Raw genomic sequence first — 27,932 nt, 5'->3', positions numbered from 1 at the left:
GCATGTGCTTCGATTACGGTCAATATACAGCTAGAACTTAGTAATATAAGTATTAACTTCAACATGTTGAAACTTGTACCTAAAATATTAGATATAAGCAGTACAAAAAGGTACAGAAAATGTTACTTTGTTTCTCTGGCTTACGAAATCAATTAATCATGTGAGCTGTCATGTGATAAAAAGTTTACAAAACCTGGCGCCTGCGCGCCACCGGTTGTTTTGGTAAACTTTTTATCACATGACAGCTCACATGATTAATTGATTTCGTAAGCCAGAGAAACAAAGTAACATTTTTCTGAACCTTTTATACTGTGCCCTGTATTTTAGATACAAGATTCAACATGTTGAAGTTAATACTTATATTACTAAGTTCTAGCTGTATATTGACCGTAATCGAAGCACATGCAGCAAACTTCAGTAAGCATGGTAAGTAAGCTTACGTTATAAAATAAAAATTGCATCACCATCAGCAGTGCCAGTGCTAGTCCGAATAATCAGACCCAGAACAAAATATTAATTTCTGACATGATCCTGTTCTGGGTCTGAACTGTTTTCATTCGAAATCTTGATGGCAAATAGGACAAAAGAAGCACATGGTCCTACTTCACAGTTTTTTAATCCCCTATTCATGTTGCGTGAATCACTCTATAGTGGACCATCCTTTTGATACTTGAGTACTCATTTGGACAAGCGGAACAGTTTTGACAGGCCCTTTGACAGGCTTTGTCTACCTCTCTGTTTGTAAACAAACGAGGAGGTCGAAATCGTCCTCCTCGCGAATATGAAAGTCAGCGTAATAGTAGACTGCGGAACTCAGTGATAGTCAGTCATTTATCTTTTGGTCGTTATATGACTATCATTTGAGGACTGAGTTGTTATGATATATCTTCCAAGGAGCAACTTCAGACAATAGCTGGGGATTAGTGGGGCAGAGGTTATCTATTGAATCCTTTCATGACCACTGAAGCATAGTCAAGTCTGCCAAGGACACTCTGCACGAATTGAAAGACCATGTCAACTCTCGACAAAAGAATGCATGCATGTCAAAGGTCATACGACACCAATTTGTAGGTATTCTAGGTGAATTCAAATTTGCCATCAAACTGCATCATTTTACATATCAAATTAAAGCCATTGAGTAAAGAAAGCCAAAACTGAAAACATTTTTGTCATAGCACTTTCCGTAACAAAGTTACCTCTTGTCAAAGATTGACTTTCATCAAAAAGATTCTGCTAGCAAAATTCCCCAAAACGGCATTTAGGGGTGTTTCTAGATCTTAGTCTCATGGCGATAGCAGCTTTTTTAATGGAACTGCTATCAAAATCCTCTAAAATTCCATGTGCGACTTAAATATCACCATAAAAAATCATATATTTGGGTCAAGTGAAGTATAGAAAACATATTTATGTAGGTTTCCTTCACCGGCCTATTCTCGAAAAAAATTCAAATTTCTATGTAAATATGCATTGTGTTTGGGCCCCGGTCTCGGCGAATTTTGCTGACTAGCAAATGTGTTAACTAAGGTTTGCCTGGGATACCTACAATTTGGTGTTTGTTATGCTCCTCGAAATTAGTACCTTAAAGTCTATGTCTGGCGTAATAGTACGGCACTGCAGCAGTGGCAGTGCCAGCGCCAGTGAGGGTGGTACTGTCTGGTATTGGTTGCTAACATACTAAGGTGTTACATACCAGAGCAGGATTGATGGCTATGACATTGGTGTGGATTTTGAACATCATGATGAGGCTGGCTGCTTGGCGGCGTTTCTCGAGTCACACTGTCTCGATCCCAGATATGGTGACTCTGCAACAGTGGTCAGTTGGCTACCTCCGAGGTTGTACTCCTTGTGGATGTTATTGCGGCAGAGGGTGAAACGCCAAACATGGCATTTCTCAGTATTGAATTGCATTTGCCAAGTTGACAACCATTGGTGAAGGCGATCGAGATCTTCTTGCAGCAGGTCACAGTCGTTGGTATTGTTGATGGGCCTATACATGAGACAATCATCGGTGATGCCAGACGGAATGTCATTGATGAAAGATAGAAAAAGAAGTGGCCCAAGTACCGTGCCCTAGGGTACCCCCGATGTAACCTGGACAAAATCAGATGATTCCCCATCAATGATTACGTGTTGAGAGCGCCTGGTCAGGAAAAATTAGTCCATCGAAGCAGAGAAGGATTAGTGCCATAACATTGGTGTGGAACTCGGACAAATGCTTTGCTAAAACCTAATACAACTGCATCGACTTGCTGACGATCATCAAAAGCCTTAGCGAGATCCTGTGATGTGATGATGAGCTGGGTTTCACATGATCGTTGAGGGCGAAAACCGTGCTGAGTGTCAACAAGGATCTGGTGCTTATCGTAGTGGTCCATAACCTGCCTGTATATTATGTGTTCAACCAGTTTGCAGCATATCGAAGTGATGGAGACAGGACGATAGTTGCTTGGGATGCTCTTATTTCCTTTTTTGTAAATGGGAACAATGTTTGCGGTTATCCAGTTAGCAGGTAACATACCAGAATCTAGTGACTGCTGGAATATGAATATTAATGTCAAGATTGGGGACACCTCTGCAGCATAATCCTGGCAGGGATCATATCTGGGTATGTCGCTTTCCTGATTTTGAGATCTTGGAGAAGCTTAAGGAAGGGGTATGAACGCTTGGACAGTATTTATTGTGGGACATTGGAACACATCAGACATAGCGAATTGCATTCTGAATACGAAGAATGTCCTTCTGATATCAAATAATTTCGATTTTTTTAAATTCGCAATGTAATATACATTTTATGGCAAATCATTAAAAATTGATATTTTTGATATTTAACAGTACTCGAAGTAAACTTTATAAATCTGATGATTTATACTTAATGTGTATGTAGGTGGGATGAAAAGCCGACGATCAATTGAAAATTGTGACCTTTCGTATTGAAGATATGGATTTTTTTCCCAAAACAGTTGAAAACACCAAAAAAATGAGGTCTTTTTGGGAAACAATTCCATATATTCAATATAAAAGGTCAAAATTTTCAATTGATCATCAGCTTTTCCTCCCAGCTACATACACTTTAAGAATATATCATTAGATTTATAAAACTTACTTCCAGGACTGTTATATATCAACAATTTGAAAAATATCAAATTTTTATAATTTGTCATAAAATTTGTATTATATCGTGATTTTCAAAAAATGAAAATTATTTGATATCAGATAGACATGCTTCGTATTCAGAATGCAATTCGATACATCTGAGGTGCTCTCATTTTCCATAAAAAATACTGTTGAAACGCTCAAAACGCTCATTCCAGAACCCTTAAGAACCCCGGCATTTGTCACACAGATGTGATCCATTGGTGATACTAAGGGTTCACCCATATCTGGTATGTACACCCATCGAATGTGTGTCATCGGCCCGGTCATCGGCCCTCAGACACACACACACAGACATAGAGTTCTGCAGCAGCATGTTTTGTTGACATTTTTTAATGTTTACATCCATTATGACAGTTCTAATACCATCAAATGACAACTCAAATACAAAGGATATCAGTTGGCAATTGTAATGTTATGCAATCAAGTTTACAACACTATCTGTCTTACAATGAGCATAAAGTCACTGAGTCACGCCATTCAAGTACCAATATTGATTAACTCAAGTGGCCTACTGCAGTAACCAGATATAACCCTGTGTGATTTCTATGTTATTTTGCAATAACAAAACCATGTTTTACTTGATTTTGGTATGAAATTGAGCAAATAAATTTCAGTGTCATGTCAATTTGGAGTTATTAAGGGCAACCAAAACTGATTTGAGGTAAGTTTTATCTGTTTGGAATCTGTATTGACTATTCTGAGGGAATTACTGCAATGTAAACAAACTATAACTCATGGCCCATATGAACATGGTGTACTGGTTTTCAGTACCCTGTTTTCCATGGGTGACTGTAGGAACCCATGGATTCGATCCATGTATCTGGTATGTTGGTGGTATTTTCAGTAGTGAAGACTGACTGAAACTGTCTGTTGAAAGTAGATGCTTTACCCTTTGCACTAAAAATGACACTGGTTCCATCTTTAAGAGAAGTGATGTTAAACGAGTCTTGTTTCTTTGAATGGATGAAACTCCAGAAGGACTTGTTGTTTTTGTCCTCCAAGTCACAGCAGATTTTGGTCTGAAATTCCCAGTAATTTTGTTTCATTTCCTTTTTCAGATGGTTTTGATAGAGTTTGTATTCACTCCAATCTTGAGATTTTTCTGAGCGTTATGATTTGTTGTAAAGTCTCTGTTTCTTTTTAGCCTTCCTTCTAACATCATTTGTAATCCATGGGTTGGATTGACTCTTCTTGCATAACTTAGTTGGAATGTGTTTTTCCATGAGATTGATGAGAGTGCCCTTAAAATTGTCCCAGTTGTCTTTCACCGAGCATTTCTCAGGATGGTTGGCAAGAAAACACTGCTGGAAATCTAGGAGATCATGTTGCATACTGTCAGTTTTAGCCCTGCTGTAGTTCCAGTAACTGTAACTCGGTATATTTATTTAACATTATGACATTATCGGATACCCAGTAAATGTCAGTATGTTGAAGGATAGGATCGAAGACATGCAGGCAGGTCTAAGCCCTGCTGTACACGAAAACTTTACGCTGCGCTTTTTTGCTGATTTTGGGCTTGAAGTTCAACTTAAAAAGTGTTTCACCATGACGATCAGAAACCTCAAAAAACTTTTTTTTGACCGTGCTGGATATGCTAGAGAAGGTACATTAAAGGATATAAATTGGATGGTAAATAAGCCAAATATTGCAAGAAATCTACTCGCCAGAATCGTGGCGCATTCTCGCAAAAAAATTACCGTCCATGCGAATGTAATATTGAAAAGGTATAATCCTAGCTATCACAGACTCCACTCCAGTGTCAGTGATACTGGTAGTGTTAGTGATAGTCAGTGTTACTGCACTGATGTGACACACCATGCACACTGACTTATGCTGGTTTCATACTTTCCTCCCGCTTGCCACTTTGCCACTCTGATGATTTTGCGTAAAATTGATGTGAACATACATGGACAGATTGACATACTGACAAAGTACTGTTAATATAATATATCGTTTCTTGTATGTATTAATTCTTGCACAGAGTCAAATTCAAGCGCAACCCAAGCCACGTTTTACTTCCAAAATGACAAGCCGCATCTAGAGGTGGGTGTGTTGGATCAAGTTGGTGGTGTGGCCGTAGCAACCTTTAATGATAGCATTGAGGAGACGGGATGGAGCGTACTCAACATCAAGTCTGGTTATGGAAACAAGAAATCAAAGGATACAGATATATTGTATGCAGCAGGGTATTTAGAAGGGGCTCTAACAGCAAAGTAAGTAATTAGTTTAAAAATGTTGATTTTAATCAAGTTTTGTTTCATGAGTAGTTGAGACTTTTACTTAAAAGGCTTAACTTTTCAAAGAATAACAGCTTGCATATTGGGCTATTCCATATAAAATCCACACTACCCCTGTGGAAGATTGAGCTAAAGTCTGCCACAGAGGGAGTACCAATTTTGAATAGAATAGACAATTGAGTAACTTACATTTGAAATACTCACTCCAGTTGTGGAAGATATAGGTAAAGCCATAATACAGGAGGAGTATGGGTTTCAAAATGATTACCTCTGACCAATTACATTTGAAAAACATACTCCCCTGTGGAAGATATTTCCAAAACCTTCCTCAGGGGTAGTGTGGATTTCAACTGGATATTACAACTTGCATAACACCTAAAGTCCAATTTTTTCAATGATTGGATAAAAAATGAATATTGTAAAATTTGAGAAGTGGAGGGTATACTTTTAAATGTAAATATTTTTAATCAAAATTAGATGTGAGCTAGTGACATATGTTTGAAAATGAAAAAAAACGAAAAATATAATGTCACCACTTTCTCAGACTTCTACTTGTTTAGTTTTTGTTGTTACTTAGCTTTATTCATAGTGAGTCAAAAAAAGTGCAATAGAGCAAAGAATCAATATTTATGTAAGAACCAAGTTGAACTTTCCCATTATTGAAAGTTTCTATAAATGCCACACTCAATTGTCACCTTCTGTGAAAAAATGAAGTGAATCAGAACTATTGTTTAATTTTTATGAGTCCTTTTCCTGCGATATCTAATTTCATTATTTGTCCACGAGATACCATGTATTTTGAATGAGAGCACACAATGCACGATAAAGGCACCAGCTCTGAAACTGACTTTAACTTAGTTAAGGTTGATTTTTGCCTTATTTTAATTTTTAACTGTTCAAACAAACTTTCTAACATGACTTTAAGTCCTTCATACTTCACTTGACTGTTTTTTTAATTCCAATATGTCCAACTTACTTGATATTTTGTAATTCACTCCACTTCAATTTGCGTGCATTTCATTTCAACATTTGAAAAACCCGCCTACAAATTTGTAGGTTTTGATAGAGAATAAACATCTTTAAAGTAAAGGTAAAATAAAAATAACAACAAATAATGTTTTTTCTCCTAAAAACAAGACTAAGGGCAATAACATTTTGGGTGCTCCATTTTATTTCAATGCCTTAAAGGTTAAGAGAATGACAGTTGTTCCAAATCTTCCTCACACAAAGTGGGCTGATATTCAAATTTTAGATGCCTCTTGGACAAACATTAAAATTGGGTATAGCTATAAAATGTGTCATGAAAACAAAACGGTAAATGCTAATTCCATAATTTTTTCACACAAGGTCACTAATGGATGTATCATTCCTAAAATGTTTTAAAACCTAAAAGTTTCAACTCGGTTCTTAAATAAAAAATGGATTCTTTTCTCGATTGCACTTTTTTTGACTCACCCTGTATCAACACTATGAGTGGGTGTGGTGTAGGTGTATTTTGCCACAAGAGTATGATCAGGATGAGATCAATAAATGTGTAAATGGAAATTTTGTGTCCAATTAATGTTAGGCAGTGGTCAAGGTCTTATGACTATACATTTGGGAATGCCAATTAAGACTGAGAGATTTTGGACCTACATAATTATTTTCAAACGGGGGGGTGGCACTTGTTGTTGATTTTGTTTAAATCCAACTCTTTACTTGTTGTACATTAGGTGGGTTAAACTTAATTTGCTCTTTCAACTGCCTCGTATATGTACTAATGTTTTTGCTTTTGTTTTCAATAGGAGAATATATCAAATGCTTATCAACATGAATGGCATTTTACGACGACCAAAAACCGGACCTTGTGCAGAAGGTCCGTGATTTCTTTGCTTCCCAAGATAAATGGATGAGAAAGATGATTGCCAAGAATCCCAGGGATGCCTACTGGCAGGTGGTGTCACTTGTTATAGCTCATATTGATGGGTTGCTGGACGGTTATAATGCTATGCCATATCAAGATAAAGTAAGATTTTAAATGGATTATGTGGCTCCAAGCTAAGGTGACAAGTATAATTTTATGGGCCCTACCAACCCCGATTTTGCAATTTGGTAATATTTTGTAAAGTCGGCCATTTTTGTGGCAAAAGTGGATTGATTTTGACCCAAAATGTAAGCAAAGTAATTTTCTTTGGACAGATTTTGGTTGATCCTTCATGTAATTATTTCGTGTAAGCTAATCCTAACCCTAACCCTAACACTAACCCTAATTTTGTGTATAATTACATGAAGGAGTAACCCAGATTTTGGTGATTTTTGTACTTAAGGGAAGGGGTATGAACGTTTGGACAGTATTTATTGTGGGACATTAGAGCACATCAGACATATCGAATTGCATTCTGAATACGAATAATGTCCTTCTGATATTAGATAATTTTGATTTTTTGAAATTCGCAATGTAATACACATTTTATGGCAAATCATTAAAAATCGATATTTTTGATATTTAACAGTACTCGAATTAAACTTTATAAATCTGATGATTTATACTTAAAGTGTATGTAGGTGGGATAAAAAGCCGATGATCAATTGAAAATTTTGACCTTTCGTATTGAAGATATGGATTTTTTTCCCCAAAAAACCAAAAAAAATTAAGTCTTTTTGGAAAAAAATCTGTATCTTCAATATGAAAGGTGAAAATTTTCAATTGATCGTCGGCTTTTCCTCCCAGCTACATGCACTTTAAGAATATATCATTAAATTTATAAAATTTACTTGGTGGACTGTTATATATCAAAAATGTGAAAAATATCAACTTTTTATATTTTGTCATAAAATTTGTATTTACCGTGAATTTCAAAAAATGAAAATTATTTGATATCAGAAAGACATTCGATACGTCTGATATGCTCTCATGTCCCACAAAAAATACTCTCAAAACGCTCATTCCAGATCCCTTAAGGTCTTTCGCAAAAAAACCAAAACAACAACAAAAAATACCAGAAAATGCCAGGTCCATTTGCACCTAGAACATGTTTTATTTTTGTGGAATTGCCCATTAAGGTTAAATGCAATTGATTTTCAAGGCTTGATTCCAGAGGGGCGGAAGTTAATAATGGAAACAGCCATGCAGAAAAGAATGAACTCACGCGTACAATAGTGTATCAATCTGAACTAGAACACGGACAAACTGCGGCTCGTGAGTCATCCTATATGTTGCAGGGATAGGGAAGGGGCGACCATGATAGGACCATATGGGCTGATATGGGGGGGTGATTGTGGGCAGCCGTTTTCGGCAATTTTCCTTTGGATTTTCTAAATTTTCAATTTTTAAAATTATCCTGGATGATATCTGTCGTGAAATAGGCCTAAATCAATGCTTCTATAGGCTATAATAGCCCTAGTATGCCTATTTATACCCTGATTATGCAATATATAGGCCTACAACAATAACTACAACAACAGTAACAAAACCAACAACCAATATTTTGTTAATCTCATTTGTAAAAATATATTCATAGGCAGCGCAGCCCTAGACTAGTATAGCCTAAAAATTCCTGAAATATATAATGAAAAAAAAAAAAAGCGGGCAAAAACAATCAATCGCTGCAGTCAGAAAGAAAATAACGAAAAAGAAAAAAGAAAAAAGTGATAGAAAAATAAAATAAATTAGATGGAATGGACCTCATAGGGACTCGAACACGTACCAAAGTTTTCCAGCTCAAAACTATAGTATTATATAGTCGAACGTGAGCCAGCGCGCTAACCGATTGAGCTACTGAGTTATCTGTGAAATCGATTGATCTCAAACTGACTATTATGGAATAGTGCATACCAGGCTCTTATGGTAAACAATCTCATCACCGCTGTAAATGTCGGAGGTATCGATGGCGAAAAACCTCGATTTTTGCAAAAGTAGCTTAAATTTGGAGTGAAATTCAAATGGTAAAGGAATCGACATACTTTTGAGAAATAATGTAGGCAGTTAGAAATCAAAATTAATGTTCCACAATCCAGATATCGATAATGTAACATAACAGTGTTTTGTGGTACAAGATTCTCGAAAATTGTTCCCAAAAACGGGCTAATAAAATTTAATCGGTACTGTTTTTGGTTCTTCCCCATGGCAACATTATTTCTTTGGTCGATTTGTAGAAAAAAAAAAAAAGGAGAAAACAATCACTCGGCGTAGTTTTATACGGAGCGAATATTTGAAAAAAACTGCATGGAACGTGTTTTTGATCTTGTGAACACGGTGCGTAAAAATGATTTAAACGAAGGATTTTCAAATGGATGCTAAAAATTTGTATAAAGACACAAAAATAATGTTAAGATACGTCCATGCACCAACATTTGACTCACTGCGATATTTGATTGCTGAGAAAACGCGGTTTTAGAGAACAACTTTATACGTCTTTTATCGTTTTTATACGTTTCTTCGTTTAACCTTAAGGTAACTCACTTGAAATTCACACTCCCTGTGTAGAAGATTAAAGTTGTGTCCTTTATTATATAGGGGTGTATGGATTTCAACTGGAATAGCCCAGTGTAAGGTGGAGAGATGTTTATTGGGCTATTCCAGTTGAAATCCATACTACCCCTGTGGAAGACTTTGGAAATATCTTCCACAGGGGTAGTGTGTTTTTCACCCGGTGGGGTCACTCCCTGGTAGGGGGGACGCGTAGGACCGTTACCACAAGTACAAATTACCCCCTTTCATAGTCGATTTCAAGGACAAATCATGAAATTTTACCCCCTTTTTAACTCCAAAACATGGACAAAATGGTACTCTGAAACACCCTATTTTTTAGATTCCGAGGACACATTTGCAAAAATTTTTTGACCCTAATTTCAACATTTCAAGGATGAGGCTTTTATGAATGTTTTTTTAGTAATTAACGGGCATCACAGAATTTCACGGGATCAAGAGAAAATAATAACCCCTTTTTTCAATTTCGCGGACATTTGTGCGATAAAACACCCCTATTTTTCCAATTTCACAGACAATTTTGTCCACGGACAAGCCAAAAAAATATGAATGTTTTTTTTAGTAATTAACAGGGCATCACAGAATTTCACGGGATCAAGAGAAAATAATAAGAACCCCTTTTTTAAATTTCGCGGACATTTGTGCGATAAAACACCCCTATTTTTCCAATTTCACAGACAATTTTGTCCACGGACAAGCCAAAAAAATGACCCCTTTTTCCGCGATTTTGGTAACGATCGTACGGTCAGTATTGCAAGTTGAGTGACCCCACCGGGGTTTTTCAAATGTCATTGGTCAGGGTCAATCATTTTGCAACCCATACTCCCCCTGTATATGGCTCCCTCTGCGGAAGACCATGGCTAAATCTTCCACAGGGGTAGTGGATTTCAAATGGAATAGCGCATTGTATGTGAAATGATACAAAACATTTCTATTTGGATGTCATAGAATTGTTTTATAATTAGATGATTGTGGCTTGTCATGCAGAAGTATCTTCCTGTAGAATTAGAGAATAAAGGTATTGTTTTTAGCCGCTGGAGTGCACCTATCGTCTCATATAACACGGGCGACATCATTATTTTAAGTAAAACAACAAGGCGAAGCCGAGCTAAAAATAATGATGTCGCTTGTTATATTAGACGATAGATGCATGACAGCGGCTAAAAACAATACCTTTATTCTCATTCTTAAACACTTCAATTCAAATAAATATATTAATCATTAGCATACCAAATTTTAATCAAATTAAATCCTAAAGCAGTGGCGTGTCCAGGGGGGGAGCTTTGGGTGCTGAAGCCCCCCGCACTTTGTTAAAAATCATGTAAAATCAGCCGTTTTTTGGCGATTTTAGCCAGCAAGCCCCACATAAATCTGAAAGAGGGGCTGAGCCCCCCGCAGGAAAAGATCCTGGACACGCCGGTGTAAAGAATCGATCAGTCCTGTCGTTGCTATGCACCTCCGATTGGTTCAAATAGCGCGTACGAGAGTCACGTCGACACACGCGCTAAGGTGTGTGATATCGTGTCATATCACACGGGTAAGAACCAATAAGATTGCAAGAACATTCTCAAGTGTTTAAGAAGTGATGATCAAAACTTGAAGATTGATTAATCTATTGCTCAATGATTAAGACCCCAATTTACGCTTGTATATTTGTTGTCTTCGAGTAGTAAATTCCTGATTATGACACAATTATGATAAATGAATGATGAGAGCCTTCACACAGTCAGCCCATCTTATCGTGTTGTAATCGCTTCTGGTTATTCACACGCCACAGCATTACAAAGTCCATTGAGTAAACATTATGTTCATCGACAAAATACATATACACACAGGTAATTTTCATCAGCAATTATGACACAAACGTGCTACGAAATGGCCCAATGATGGAAATTTTCATCCTTCGCGAATGAGGACACAATTGCAGTATGCCAACAACTTTGAGCGGACACACAATACTATGATTATAATACGATTATAACACAATTGTAATTGACAGGAAAAAAATCACTTGTGTGGACCAGGTCTTACTCTTTGGATGAGAATGGTTTTTGAATATTAAAAATACTCAATGATATTTGATTGATTGATTTTAATTGATTGTTTGCTTGCTTGATTGATTGATTGATTGTTTTACAATGTTTCATTTCCTTACAGCCATTGGATATGTTCGCGATGCAAACCTTAAATGGCGTTGGGGATCTCACAGATCTAGGGCATGCACTTGACCCGTCTACCATCCCAGACTGGGAGAAGATGACACACCATGAATTTGCATTGTATTTAGCCAAATCTGGACATTGCTCAGCACTAGTGAAGGTATGTTTTCTACACTCACTGAGACCTTGGTTGAGATTAATTAATTCACAATACATATATATTTCACAACTCCTAAAAGTTTACTGCTCATTATCAGAAGTGGGTAAGTGCAATAGCTGCCCTGTGAACATTTGGCAATTTACACACAGTATATTGTACTCATCTACACTTGGCAGCTACACATGGCAGCTATTGCACTTATACACTTCTGGCACTGAGCAGTTAAAGTATGCATTAAGTTCCACTGTCTGAACATGCAGAATTGATCACAACTTGAAATCCCTACTGGGGTGGGTTAGTATCTCTCAGTGAAGTGACCAGATCACCAGGCTGTCATTATAGCTTGAGGTAGTACACAGGCCCGTAGCCAGGATTTATTTTGGGGGGTGCTGATTTTGAAAAAGTTGACCTTTTTTTTTTGGTCAAAATTTGGACCTTTTTGGACTGGGAGGTGCAGATTTGGACATTTTTGGACCAAAAGGCATAAAACCTCTATTTTTTTCACTTCACGCTCAAAATGGCACTTTTTGCACCCCACACCTCGCCTGGCTACGGGCCTGGCAGTATATGACACAGATGGGGTCAATGAGTTACGGTACATAAAATGATGGTATGTGGTGTTTAGTTTTTTTTGCCTGAGGCAATTTATGGTTAAATATAAATAGCTCACCACAAGACTTATTACCATTGATTTGGTTGAAAAAGGAGGTGAGACATGATCAATTCTGTTTAGGCAGTGGAACCTAATGGAAATAAATGCAATGCAAGTTTGAAATATGACAACTTGGGAGAAGAAAATGCATGTGATCACCGATGGCCTTAGCTAGGCATCTCTAGCTATCTCATTCCAAATAGAGTGGTCTTACGTGAGATGAGGTAACAAAATATGATACTATATATAGCAAATAATTAAAATGGAGTCACCAAGTCAGGTAAAATTTGTTTAAAATGACTTAATATTCTAGATATGCCTACTGGTTATAAAATTGTTTCATATTTATGCATTGTATACTTTTGCCACAACATCATGCTGTGTGTTTAGTGGCATCCTCATCCACTGCTTCTCATACTTTTGTCATATAATTTAAAACGTTCCGCACTACTCTGTCAAAAGAAATCATTATTCTGTATTATGTTTACATGTATAATTGAATGGATGAAATAAAACTGAAACTGAACTGAAACTGAACCCCATTTGAAATTCACACTCCCAGTGTGGAGGATTAAGGGTGGTCTGAACCCTGGAATTATGGAAACTTTCGGGCCTCATAACTGCTAAATTATTAGTCTAAAGAATATAAAAGTATACATTTTTAGAATGGAAATGACTTGATGAATTCATCTGTGAGGTCCAATTTGGGCTAAAATCATCATTTTGGGAGAAAATCACAAAAAACAGGTTTTTTTTGGCCCAAATTTTTTTGCGCAACGTAACAAAAAAATTGTTTGGCCAAAAAAAATTTTTATTAATTTTTAAAAACTAGATAAAAATATCTAGGGACTGTTTTTTTATTTTTTTGAATTTTGACCAACTTCACCAAAAATATTTGAAATTTGGGGGAAAATCAGGCTTTTTGTGATTTTTTTGAAAATTTTGCATTTTTTTGACCATTTTTGGTGCAAATTTCTCAAAGTTGGTCAAAATTAAAAAAAATTAAAAAACGGTCCCCAGATATTTTTATCTAGTTTTTAAAATTAATAAAAAATTTTTGGCCAAACAATTTTTTGTTACGTTTTTTGTGATTTTCTCCAAAAATGAGCATTTTGGCCCAAATTGGACCTCACAGATGAATTCATCAAGTCATTTCCATTCTAAAAATGTATACATTTATATTTTTTAGACCAATAATTTACCAGTTATGAAGCCCGAAAGTTTCCATAATTCCAGGGTTAAGACCAACCTTAAGGTTGTTTCTTCCAGAAGTTGTATGGATTTTAACTGGAATAGCCTGGTGCAGCATTAATCCCTATTGGTTATTTACAGCAATAGCACCAATAGGAGGGTTAATAATAACAGCAAGAGCAAAACTAGGGTTGCAAAGGTGTGGAAACTTTCTGGAAATTAGGTTAAATTTCCATCAAAAATGGGTCAGAAATTGTGTAATTTTTGCAGTCCCTGTTGTCTGAGCAGACTTGAACAATGAACAAACTGCTGATTCTCTTGGTTACACGTACAAAATCTTGGGGAGCTGATTCTGGTTGCGATGGTTTATTGTGGTGTCGACTGTCGAGTGTGCACTTCTTAGCTGCAAGTCCCTCATTGTTGCTAAATGTTCATATGTGAGCATACACTACAAATGAGCCGTAAAGTCAGCAAATTGTATTCTGAGATACAGTGTAAAATGTGCGTAAAGATTGTATTCATAGGTACTTCAATTGGGCGTGACATGTTTCTCATTTGATAGCGTTTAAACCAATCAATAATCCTATTGCTGAAGAGGATAATAATCTTCTACCTATTTCTATAGAATCATTAAATAGCTCTAGTCTTTATTTGCTTTGGCTAAATCCTGTTTAAGTGGTGGGTTACAATTGCATTGTATTTTGTCTAGGTATGTATAACCAACAATTAACAATGAGAGGAAATTCCTGAACCTTGTTGACTTGGGATGATTTGAAATGACCGCCAATTATGACTTTATTACCAGCAATGTGGAAACAGAGACACATGTAGAACCAAAAAAAGGTACCATTTTGTTAAAGGAGCAGAGTTCAACAAACCATAACCCGCTTCTGGATATCATTTGTCAAATGATATACCATTTTAAAGCTTATGGATATATATTTTCTAAACACAAAATAAAACAAAATTGACCGGGCCGACTTTACGGCTGATTTGTAATGTCCGGTCGCATATGGTGTGTCGTGGGCCACAGTGGTCAGCAAATTCCTGTAAGCGTGTTGAATTTTGTGGGTTTATACCTGAGTATAGCACACTATAAATCACTGCTCTTTTTTTCTTTTCTTTCCTGTTTTTTATCTCACTAGGTTCTTCCTGGTTTTGAAGATATCTTCATGGGTCATTCCAGCTGGTTTACCTATAGTGCAATGATACGTATATATAAACATTACAACTTTAATGTGACGAATAAGGCAGTGGCTGCAAAACAGATGTCTTTTCCAAGTTACCCTGGTAAGTAGTATTAATATAATATTGGATGGCTTGAGTGCGATACGAGAATATACCGCATGAAAATACCAACCGAGCTGAAGGCAAATCTTTATTACCAACCGGTCAAGGAACTAGTCTATCGATTATGCCCTTGTCTGATTCGGCTCAAGTTTATAAAAGCAGTGGTTCTCGACAAAATAGGATGCGTGTGTACAGCCGTACTTTTAAAGAACAGTGACAACTGCTGACCAATTGTTTGGTATGATGTTACATGTCATCGCATCTATAGACCCATAGACTTGACTATTCCTTCAAATTTCAAATATATGGTTTGCTATGTTTACTGTACATTTCAGACCTGTTCAAGGGTCAACCACAATTCAGCAGATCGACTTTGGCCCAGGGTGCCTATTCAGAACCCCTGTTTTTAAAGGTTATTATTAATAAATAACAAAAAAAACATGTATTCTGTATCTTGCTAGGTTTGCTGGAATCGATGGATGACTTCTACCTCTTAAGCAGTGGACTTGTGATGCTACAAACTACCAATATCATGTTCAACAACACCCTATTCAAACTTGTGGTACCAGAATCTCTGTTGGCTTGGCAAAGAGTTAGAGTTGTCAATTTTATGGCGCATAGCGGCCAAGAATGGGCTGATGCACTGGCCAAATATAACTCAGGGAATTCATTTTTCTGTCCTCTCCGCTCCTCTCCTCTCTCTTTTCCTCTCCTCTCCTCTCTTCTGTCTCCCCTTCCCTTGCTTCCGTCCTTCCTTGCTTCCTTCCTTCATTGCTTGCTTCCCTCTTCCTTCTTTCCTTCCTTCCTTCCTTCCTTCCTTCCTTCATCTTGCTTATTTTGTTCTTTCATACATTTCACATACCCCATCAGACACCAAATTATTCCATTTGAAAACTGCAATACTACTGTGAAAGATTTAAGGAAAGTGTTCCACAGAGGGAGTATGGTTTTCAAATGGAATTGGCTAGGTATCTCTGCCATCAAGGGATAACCCCGGTTGGTTGATAAAAAAAAACCCAAATAGTCCCGCAGGGTATATACAGATGTGTAGAAGGGCGATTTGTCAGTACGAGTACGCGGGTGACACATTCGCGTAAATATACTGATTCGAATCTGCCACTGAGAAATCCAACATGGCGTTACTCTCAACTTGAGACGAGACACAGTAATGCCTGTCTTCTAATCAATTCGGCATCAATGGAACAATGCGTTACATAATGTATTGACTCTCCATGTTTATTATATCTCCTTGATTGCAGGTACCTACAATAATCAATACATGATTATAGACAGGAAGAGGATTAGTAAAGAGATTGAAGACAATGCATTATGGGTAATAGAACAGATACCAGGGTTTGTGCAGAGTGGAGATCAGACTCCTATACTAAGAGCAGGTGAGGATATTAGCTGTCTATATGTGACCAGCTCCAACAAAACCCGGAACACGTTGCCAGGCATGGTTTTGAGTTATAGCCCTTTAAAGATGACATTCCCATAAAAAAAAATCAAATTTTGGAATTCTTAATTTCATGGTATTTGACCTTGGGACTGAGTGGACATTCAAATCCTTGAAAGTACTTATTAAAAAGATGTTCGTTTAATCAATAATTGACAGTTGAACTATGATAATCCCTATTCAATCCTGTGTAAAGCAGCAAACTAATTAGCCCATCACTCAGTTTAGCAGCTCGGCAAATTGATGCTATATATATAATTTTGGTGTCATTTTGAAGCTTATTGCCCCATGCTTACATTTTTATTCAAATCATGAAATGTCAAAAATGCGACTTGTTCCTGGTTTTGTCAGAACGGGTCACATATGACATGGCCGGGGTGGAATTTGGTCAGGTTCTTGTGTGAGACTACATTTTTGGCTCTGAGCGGAGCTTATCAGTGCCTTTGTCATGCAACTAACTAGCATTCATTTTCAGGCCACAATACGCTGTTGGTTTTTATGCTAAGGATCATTTAATGACTGATATGAAGACTTAAGTTTCGTTTCTAAGTTTGGCTAAGTTATTTTCTAATCGATTGCACTCCAGATTTTATTGAAATTCAGGCGATAAAAGTATTATTTTGGGTAAAAAGACCAAAATAGTCACGATAATCGAGTTATATCTTGGTTCCTGTGTGTGCTAGAGATTATTCTGGTCTGTATAATTTAAGATGCGTAATACAGACGGAAACCAATGGAGGTACATTTCTTAAGATTTAGTTCAGATCCCCTTCAGATCAGAAATTATTTGACTACTTCTTAACTTTTCTTCACTATTTCTTTATAATTTAAATAAAGAGATAGGTAAGGAATGTCAAAAAATAGTCAAGAACATGTCTGAATCTTGAATAAATCCCGAATAAATCTGAACAAATGACTTTTCTGGGGGACTATTTGGCTTGCGCAAGTGCAGTACGAAAGCACTGTGCCGATTTTTTTGTTTAAAGGTCACGTTTTTACCGATAAGCTGCGATGCTCAACAAACTTCGTACTTTTCTATGAGGCTATTTTGAACCAATAAATCGATTAGTTTTTCTTGATTGATGACATCACCATTTCTGAACCAATCAGCAAACAGTTTTGTGTGATTGATCGATTCTTGCAGTAGTCTCCACAGCAGCCAGTTTGGTTCCGCCCTTCCACACAAACATTTTTGTGGAGGAGCGTAACCAAACTGGCTGCATAGGAGACTAAGTTCACTGACCCACTGACCTTGCAAACTCAACCACAGAGAGCTACGGTGCATAATCGAGGTGAAAATACGCTAGTTTGTTTACCATTCTGAGCTCATGAGCTTCTGGTAAATGTCATTCCGAAGCATTTACGAGCATACCATAATATTTTTTTATTAAATATAAAGATGTTTATTTAAGTTATTTGTAAAATTCAGCGATGGACTTAATATAGAAGTGGTTTGATTTTAGTTGTAAACGCGGACTCGACCGGCATGACAAGTTGAACATGTGAAGTTCCAAATTCGGAAGCCATGTACTACTATTCCATGTAATGTAGGTCTCACACGAACTGCTCCGAGTTATACTGACTACTAGATTGTCTACTTTTGTACTTTCGTAAGTGATGAAATTGAAGAAAAAATCATGAAGTGAAATCTATCAGAAATAAACACTGATGTGATGTAGGCTAGTCCTGCTTAATCGGAGTACAGCATCCACACCAGGCAGATCCAGATCCGAACAGAACTTACGATTGTTCGGTTGGACCGGGTTCAACACACATGACACAACAGACATGTCAGGACAGAACAGTTTTGGTGTTTACAAAAAAATGCAAATGATCTCAAGTCACAAAATTTGTTATAAAATTTCATTTTTTTGTCTCGCCTCAGTATTTCTGTCTGTCCGGGGTGTGGATGTCCGTGTGTCCGTCTGGAGCTGTATCTGGGAAACTGTAAGACCTCATGCAGTACGTGGGCCTACTTGGTGGGAGGAAGGGTATCTAAGTTTGCTCCGTAATTGTATGTTTTCAAAAATTTGTTATAAAATTTAGCATTGGGTTGGTTTATGCCAGTGTTTTTGTCTGTCGGGGGGTGTGGATGTCCGTGTGTCCGTCTGGAGCTGTATCTGGGAAACTGTAAGACCTCACGAGTACGTGGGCGCTACTTGGTGGGAGGAAGGGTATCTAAGTTTGCTCCGTAATTGTATGTTTTCGGTGAAAAATAATGCAAATTAACATAGCTAATTTGCATAATTTATGCAAAAATCAGCGCAAATTGATAAAATTTCATTTCTGAACTTTGTTCAGGATGGGACTTAGTAATCACTATTTCCGTCTGTGTGTGGGGGTGGGATGTCCGAATGTTTGTCCGGAGCTGTATCTGGGGAACCGTAAGACCTCTGGGGCGCTTACTTGGTGGGAGGAAGGGTATCCAAGTTTGCTCCGTAATTGTATGTTGCGGTGAAAATATGCAAATTAACATAGCTAATTTGCATAATTTATGCGAATATCAGCGCAAATTGATAGCGGTGCATGGTAACGAAACCTTGTGACAGGAATGATACACACCTGCTGATCACCTGATTAGTTTTTGGCGAAAAGTATGCGCATTTAGTTGTTAAGTTGCATAATTTATGCGGGCGCTTCTACAAAATGGTTGGAAATCTGAAGAAATCCGCCTTGTGAAGCTGTTTCTGGGGATCCGTAAGAATGCTAAGCCCTATGATGATGAAACGTGGTGGGGGTAGCATGACCAGAGGATCTCGACCTGATTCGATTTTCAGCGCAAAAATATGGTAATTACCTACCTAATTTGCATAATTTATGCATAATATGCAAAAACCTTTTTTCTCGGAGACTAGGGGTAGCACATTCTTCAAACTTGGTGGGCGGGTGCATCTTGACCCCAGACAGAACAAGTTTGTATTGGTTAGTGGGTGAAGGTCACTCGAGGTCATCCAGGGGTCATCTAAGGTCAAATTACTAAAAACTGTCGTATGGGCATGAAACTTGGTGGGTACAGTTAACATTTAGAGTCAAATTTTCTGACGGTCATTTTGGGGTCATCCGAGGTCACTTAGGGGTCATCCGAGGTCAAATTACTAAAACTGTCGTATGAGCATGAAACTTGATGGATACACTTAACATTATGAGTCAAAGTTTCGGAAGGTAATTTCGGGTCATCCAAGGTCACCAAGGGGTCATCTGAGGTCAAATTACTAAAACTGTCGTATGGGCATGAAACTTGGTGGGTACAGTCAACATTTAGAGTCAAATTATCGGACGGTCATTTCGGGGTCATCCAAGGTCACCAAGGGGTCACCTGAGGTCAAATTACTAAAAACTTGTATGGGCATGAAACTTGGTGGGTACACTTAACATTTAGAGTCAAATTTTCAGACGGTTATTTTGGGGTCATCTGAGGTCACCAAGGGGTCATCTGAGGTCAAATTACTAAAAACTGTTGTATGGGCATGAAACTTGGTGGGTACAGTCAACATTTAGAGTCAAATTTTTGGAAGGTCATTTCAGGGGTCATCCGAGGTCACCCAGGGGTCATCTGAGGTTAAGTTACTAAAACTCGCATGGGCATGAAACTTGGTGGGTACAGTCAACATTTCAAGCCAAATTTTTGGAATGTCATTTTGGGGTCATCCAAGGTCACTCAGGGGTCATCTGTGGTCAAATTACTAAAACCTCATGTGGATATGAAACTTATTGATGGATGTATTATGCTCTGCAAATAAGATATAGCTACCAACCAGCAAGATGTATGATGGCGTGTGATCTGGCACATACAATGTATATGATTTCACCTGTTGCACATTCGACTGCAATTACTTTCACATTCAAAAAAGCACAGAGCCACAGCGCCATTGGTGCTCTTGTTAACTCATCATGCGACCAAATCTCAAGATTTTATTCTCTGAAATTTGTTCAAATAAACATTGTTTATCACAATTCTTGAAGATATTCATCAGGACTCTTCATGATAAACTGGTATTTGTAATTTCTTACAACTAGTCCAAAGATTTCCACTTACTTGCAGACGTTTCGAAAACTGACAGTTTTCTTTATCGATGCTATTGTTGCAATGACGATCTGTGTGCAGCTGATGATTTCTGCTGCTTGGCAACGGAGTTGCCAGTTGATTTTCACTTATCAGATCGTCAAAGACGTGACTCAAGTTGAGGACACTGACTCCATCAAATTCACTTTTGAAAAGGAAGTGGATGGTAAGATCCCCTTTTTGGACACATTGATTGCTCGACGTGAAGATGGATCGGTTAAGTTATTGGTTTACCGGAAGGCTACTCATACTGACCAATATTTGAACTTTAGGTCACACCACCCTCTTCACCAGAAATTAGGCGTTGTTCGTACCGTTCTCGATAGAAAGAACAAAATTGTCACTGAAGAGCAAGACAAGGTTGAGGAGGAAACTCACATTAAAGGGGCTCTCCAAAAATGCGGATACCCAGATTGGACCATTGAAAAAGTGAAACACCAGATGGCTAATCCTAAGCCTAAGGAAGACAGATCTAAGAAAGACGATTCCGTTAAGTTGAAAGGACTTGTTGTCATTCCCTATGTGGAGGGAGTCTCAGAGCGTGTCTCGAGAGTGTTCAAATCTTATAACATCTCCACCGCGATGAAGCCCCATTGTACGCTATGCAACCTCCTTGTCTTGGAAAATCTTTGGACTAGTTGTAAGAAATTACAAATACCAATTTTTATCACAACTTATATTTCGCCCTTCATAAAATTGAACAGGCTAAAACGGACTTACCAATTACAGCAGTGCGCAATCACGCCATGTGCAAATATGTTAGTCATTGTACCGCGTAATCACACACGGAGGTCATTGATGGATATCAATAACCTCCGCGCCGGTGTGTGTATATCATCTAATGAGCAATTTGATTGGGACGCACTTATGGTGTGATACGTACGCGGAGGTTATGAATAAATTTTAGTGCTTCCGCCACACCACTGATGGTAAATGTTATAAGAGACCTGCAATTAAAGCCATATTATAACATTTGCTGAAAAAAAATCAAAGACTCTAGGTGCTGTAGTTTTGTCAAAATCCGAGATTTTGAATAAAACGACGGAACCGGCGCTTTATTATTACGATGGAATTATTAGTCGAACGCATACACGATGTTCATAACACACAGTGCGTACACGGCGTGCGGGACGGTGATATACACAACAAAAGGTCGTACTATAACATGACCGAAGGAGTACGACATTGGCGACATGTGCGCTTTGGTCGTAGTTGTTCGCTCAAAAATAAAAGGGATATTGTGATGTACCCTGTATAATCCTATGTCATGAAATAGGGGAAGTTACCTTTCTAGTCATGCAATAGTTTGTTTATTTTAAAAGACATCACGGGGAAAACCCAGATGAATGCAATAACAACATCATTTATGAAGACTATTTATGTCAAGGGGAAAAATCCCCTGAGACAGATTGTGAAATGGACATAATAGTGGGAAAAACCCACAGGAAGTGATGTAAGGTGAAATGTTAATGTCTATTATTAGAACATTGGGAAAATCCCAGATTTGCTTCAAAACATCATGTTTGCAATAATTCTAGGCAGACCTGTATCAATATGATTGTAATGTGAATGGATGTAGCTATAGCTCTCAAAGAGTATTACTGAGTGTGGCCAGGGAGATCATGAGTTTCCGACAGTGCTAATTAAAACAGCCTCTAAGCGATAGAGATGGATGGATATTTTCACCGACAAGCTGGAAATATGGTTATTTCAAAGGTACGGAAATGGACCAAAGTAAGACATAAGATCTACTGCGGATTGTGAAGGACTTTATGGAAAATGTTACAATTATTATCATCTGGATACAGATCTGACAGGCTGCAATAGCCTTTATTATTGAGACAGTTTGATCTGGGCTGGCTAGCTAGCTAATATGCTTACAGTCCAATTCCTTCAAAGAAAGGAAATTGCGAACCAGAATTAATTTAAGTAGTCAATGCACTACTACCTGCCAGTGTTGTCGGAGAAGATCTATAATACGTCAAAGAACATACTTCTTCCAAGGAAGGAATATATATTCTTCTGCCGATTTGCTGAAGTCTGGTTAAAGGAGCAACACAACTGTCGAAATAAGTGGGGACAACTGCATCGCAGTCCTGCTTCCTGAAGATATTGTGTGAAAGGTGGAAATAGCTCCAAGTTTGGAGAAAGCAGCGCAAGGAGTTAAAGTTTAGAGAAAGCAGCGCAAGGAGATAACGGCAAGGAGAAAGCAACACCATTTTTGTGTGAGGATTTCATACGCAGGATATTTATAAACTCAAGTGTACACTGGACTTCGCTGATTTTCGCAGGACAAGTGAATAAGGATATATTACATCAGTCGTCCAGAACATTACAAGAACTTTATAATCACCAAGAAGAATGCTGGCTAAGTACTAAATAGATAAAGAGTGATTATGTTTGATTATTGTGTATGTGCATTTGTTGTCATACAGGGTGTCCCAAAAAAAAGAGGCCCCATATTGCGCCCTCTTTTTCTCCTATTTCTGAAAAGTTGATCAAATATATTTTGGTATGTTCATTCATTCATTCATTCATGTGTTTTATTGTCATATTCCATATACAAGGCATATAGTTACATCAATGGCATACAAACTTCAAATAATAATACAGTACAATTTAACTTCAAGCAATGATTAAACAATGTGATAAAGAAAATGCTCAGCATGCATGATATAATGGATCAATATGATCAATACAGTGTATATAAAATGCTAGTAATTAATTTATGTGTAACAATATTTGATATGTCTTATACATATGATATATTTTATATAACTATGAAGAATGTTACATAGTGATTTACAAATCCTATAAATCATTACAACTGTATACAGTAACAAAATTAATATAAAGCAGTCAAGTTAATAATTTAAATAAGAACATACTCAACATGCATGGTACAGCTGATCAATGTGATCAATATACTGTAATGTGAATTAATTTAAGGCACAAATTCATTTATTTTATATGTGTAAATACAAAATAGAGAATGTTATATGGTGATCAATATGATCAGATTGATAATTTAGAAAAATATAGCAGAATTTACACACGGAACATTTTAGATTATTCTATTGCAAGATGTATACCAAATAAATCGGGAAAAAAAGTTATGAAATATGGAGGAGAGGCCATTAAACTCAGATGAGCTTTCAGCTTGGCCCCACCTCTGTAAAGAAACCTTAAATCGTTAGCTTTAATAAACCAAAACAATTCTTTCAATCGGCTCACAATTTTTGAAGATATGCCCTCTTTAAGAAATGTACCCGTTTTTCACTCTGTCCACGGATGAGGTTTGGCTACATCAAAGATTTAAACGAAACACACGGTTAATGACATGGATAGATAATAGCATTAGGCTTGGGAAAGCATTCACTATAAGCGAGGATCACCAGCTATAGCTTCAAACATCTTCGCAACCCCGTATTTCTGCTGCATTCGCAAGTATCTGGCGCACAAGGATGGTACGCAACGCAATTAATGCAATGAGAACTAGGGCTGAAACCTGTATTCGTCATGGAGGCAACCAGGTAGAGCAGAGCAGCACAGTAAACTCACTTCAAAAGAACCAAAGACAAACTAAACAGCCCTTTTCAGGGCTACCTTTTATTCCAAAAAGAGAAATGACTTATGTTGTCAATAAAAAGAAAGCAAGAAACGAGAAAAACATAAGTAATTGCAAGTATAGCAAAAGAAGTCCCATCCCACATCAATTTCGCCCAAATTAATGACACTTAACAAAATCCATAACCCATAAGCTCACCTGTAAAGCCCATTCCCTAAAATAAAGTTGTTATTTTATAAAGTTATCATCGAGGAATGTTTTATATTCATGCATGGTATATGCACTTTTCAATCTTTAAAGTAGCCAAACCTCCTCCATGGACAGAGTGAAAAACGGATACATTTCTTTAAAAGGACATATCTTCAAAAGTTATGAGCCGATTGAAATAATTGTTTTGGTTTATTAAAGCTAACGATTTAAGGTTTCTTTATATACCAAAATATATTTGATCAACTTTTCAGAAATAGGAGAAAAAGAGGGTGCAATGTGGGGCCTCTTTTTTTTGGGACACCCTGTATATTGTACCAATAATAACATGCTTTCAATTAAAGACTTAGATTTTGTTAGCATAATCAAACAGTGTATTTGTGTTGTGCATTCGTGTGACTTCGGGTAAAAGGTGATTTTGGCCTTGAGTCAAGTACGACTCATAACAATATATATGACAGTAAAAGCTAACATTTTATGGCAAAGAAATGCTAATCTATTTTGTTTGAAAATGTTATAATATGGCTTTAAGTTGATTTTGTTAATTTTCTCCCTCCATAATTTCTACAGGTTACTGGCCTTCATACAATATTCCATTCTATGAAGATATATACAACATGAGCGCCATTCCCGAGATGAAGAAGAAACGAGGCCAGCAGCTCTCCTATCAACTGGCATCACGAGCAGAGATATTTAGACGAGATCAGAATACCGTTGTTGATATGGATTCCTACAAGAATATACTAAGGTTTAATAGTAAGTCATTCCTCAATTATATTAATATTTATATCATTCATTAATATATTCTTGTTCATTAATTGGTTAAACGAGTAACATGTGACCAAAAATAGTTTTGCTATTTTGCAAAGTAGTCAAAAAGCTGATTAATGAGGGAATGGGCTACTATTCATCTACCAGGGAAATAAATGCTCTGAGCGCATATAACCTCATAGGCGCGTCACAGTTCTTAGTTGTCGATGCAACCCTCCACATACGCGGGATATCACTACCGGTTCCGGGTATTAATGTGTACTCGTTTCACGGTGGTATTGTAGGTTACAACATTTCACGGTAAGCTTTAGACACTCAACTGTGTGTGTGCTTTGTGTATGAATGTACATTCAATCAAAACAAAGCAAGGCCAGCCTAGCCTTGACTAGGCCTAGCCTACATTTATGCCTAGGCCTATGTCTATGATAAAGGCCTTGCGTTTCTAATATTTTATCCAATCAATGAACAAAGAATATATTAATGAAGGATATAAAACATTTACACTCCCTGGCGGTCTCTGGAAAATAGTAAGCTCACAGTCTCCCGTTCACCGAGGGGACCAATAGATTCCACCGAATTCCACAGAATCCCGAATTTAGAGCAATAAATATTTGTATACTATAGGTTAAGAACACGTATTAGACAAAATAATGCACACGCGCTGATGTTGATGCATCTAATGCACAAGCCCCAAAGCGGGGAGTGTATCAGATAAGATTTTACTAATATTTTATTCTATATTATTTCAGACTACAAGAATGATCCATATTCTTATGGTGATTCTTGTAACTCAATATGTTGCCGTGGAGATTTAGGTGATCCGCCCAGTGCCAGTGGTTGCTATGATACCAAGGTATGTAGGATTGCCTAGAATAGAAAATAAATTCAGTTATGCAAATTATACATACAAACCACTTTTAATCTACAACCAGGGTCTCAGCTAGCCACCCGTCTGGCCGTTATTTTAGACGGGGAGTTTGCTCCTGGGACGGGCAAAATTAATGCCTTTGACAGGTGTTATATTATAAATTGTATGTTTTGAGAAGCTAATTGACCTTTTTAGTAGACCCAATTTGTAGAACAAGGCCATATCAGCACATATTTGAACTCTTTGAACCCCCAATGGGCTATTGAGGTCTGGTTAATATTTTAAAGGTCAAATTAGAACAGGCAATTTTATTCAAATGACAGGCAACCCTCAATTTCTAGCTAAGACCCTGTCTACGACCTCAAAAATACTTTAAATGGTATAATTGAAAATGGTCCCCTTTTACCCCTGACTTGTCATAGTTCTTTTCGGGCTATAAATAGGTCACTTGTATCGACAAGTGCGAAGTGACCTGGCTGAGAACGACGATATGAAACTAAAATATTTGTATTCATCTTTTTTTCAGGTGACCAATCTAGGGATGTCAGCCAAAATGATGTCCTATGCCATCAGTGGACCTACTCGGAGCAGTAATCTACCTGCATTTGAATGGACTGATGTCTTCACACAACCTCATGTAGGAACTCCACAGAAGTATGACTTTGACTTTTTGTTGATGAAACCTGCCAATTGGCAAAATTAGTGCAATATCAGTTGTCGTCGTTTGGGCAGGAAAACCCTCCTATCAGGGTTTTCTTTAAGCATTTTGCTGAAGGGGTATTTTCAAATTTTTTTGACCCTTTCAATTGTGAATTTTTCCTCTGAAGGAGTCAAAACATTGCCCAAGGGGTATTTTTATAATATTATTTTTGAAGACATTTTTAACAATATGTGTGTGTTTTGGAGCCATAGGCGTAGATCCGGATTGGGGTGGTGGGGGGGGGGGGGAATCACCCCCCAATATTTTGCCAGGGGGGGTTGGTCCATACAATCATCCCCAATGTTGACGCCTGTATGTGGGTTTCTGACCAAATTAACCTCATATTTGGCCATTTTAGCCCCAAAAGTGTACATTTTTGCGCGCTTCTTGCGAATTTATTCCACTTTTGCACCATATTTCAACAGTTAAGCTTAATGGCAAATTTGTTGTACCATAAACTTATTCTTTCTCCAAAAGATGCTGGATTCACTATACTTCCAGACCCCCCCCCCCCCCGAGTCAAAAAGAAATCTACGCCACTGTTTGGCGGATCTAGAGCAGTCAGAAGGGGGTGGGGGCAATTTTAGAAGAAAATAATAATATTTAAAGATGCCCCCTGAGAAGTAAGAAACTTTTGCAAAATGAAGACCTAATTGAAGCCATTTGCCAATTAACCTTTCGTTTATTTGACAAGCTCTAAGAGGCGTATCGACCAGGGAGGGGGTAAGTTTCCCCCAGCTCGAAATACTGGGTCAAAATTAAGAAGTTATAATGTTAATTTTCATTTGGCCTCAATTTTTTTTATTTGGACCCATTTTAGTGTTAAATTGCCTGCATTTGTCCAAATAAAGTCACTATAGTAGTGGGGCAGCCAGGCGATTTGGAAATTTTGCCCCCCTGGGATAGGTGGCCCCGGTACGCCCCTGTAAGCTCTACAATGAATATGTGGAGGTGTTCACCTTTGAAGCATTGAATGAAGTGTAGGA

At 37.5% G+C, this 27,932-nt stretch overlaps 1 protein-coding gene across 1 annotated transcript; it reads left to right on the top strand.

Moving 5' to 3' along the window:
* Positions 1 to 267: 267 nt before the first annotated feature.
* On the top strand, positions 268 to 27,196 carry LOC140163743 (phospholipase B-like 1). The gene is made up of 10 exons (XM_072187060.1): positions 268 to 426; positions 5,138 to 5,369; positions 7,215 to 7,398; positions 12,019 to 12,180; positions 15,169 to 15,313; positions 15,775 to 15,990; positions 16,573 to 16,707; positions 25,178 to 25,363; positions 26,128 to 26,231; positions 26,773 to 27,196. Exons 1-10 carry the CDS (start codon positions 342 to 344, stop codon positions 26,947 to 26,949), a joined length of 1,626 nt encoding a protein of 541 aa, XP_072043161.1. The 5' UTR covers positions 268 to 341; the 3' UTR covers positions 26,950 to 27,196.
* The last annotated feature ends 736 nt before the right edge of the window (positions 27,197 to 27,932 follow it).

This window comes from Amphiura filiformis, chromosome 11, assembly GCF_039555335.1.
Source record: "Amphiura filiformis chromosome 11, Afil_fr2py, whole genome shotgun sequence".
In the NCBI taxonomy this organism is placed as follows: Eukaryota; Metazoa; Echinodermata; class Ophiuroidea; order Amphilepidida; family Amphiuridae; genus Amphiura; species Amphiura filiformis.
The sequence above is the reverse complement of the archived record's forward strand: the minus strand, read 5'-3'. Positions and strand labels throughout refer to the sequence as shown.

Excerpts from the sequence above, each read along its gene's own strand:
- LOC140163743 (XM_072187060.1), top strand. The coding sequence starts at position 342 with ATGTTGAAGTTAATACTTATATTACTAAGTTCTAGCTGTATATTGACC. Across the intron at positions 25,364-26,127 it reads GAATATACTAAGGTTTAATA|ACTACAAGAATGATCCATAT; the intron begins GTAAGTCATTCC and ends ATATTATTTCAG. Across the intron at positions 26,232-26,772 it reads GTGGTTGCTATGATACCAAG|GTGACCAATCTAGGGATGTC; the intron begins GTATGTAGGATT and ends TCTTTTTTTCAG.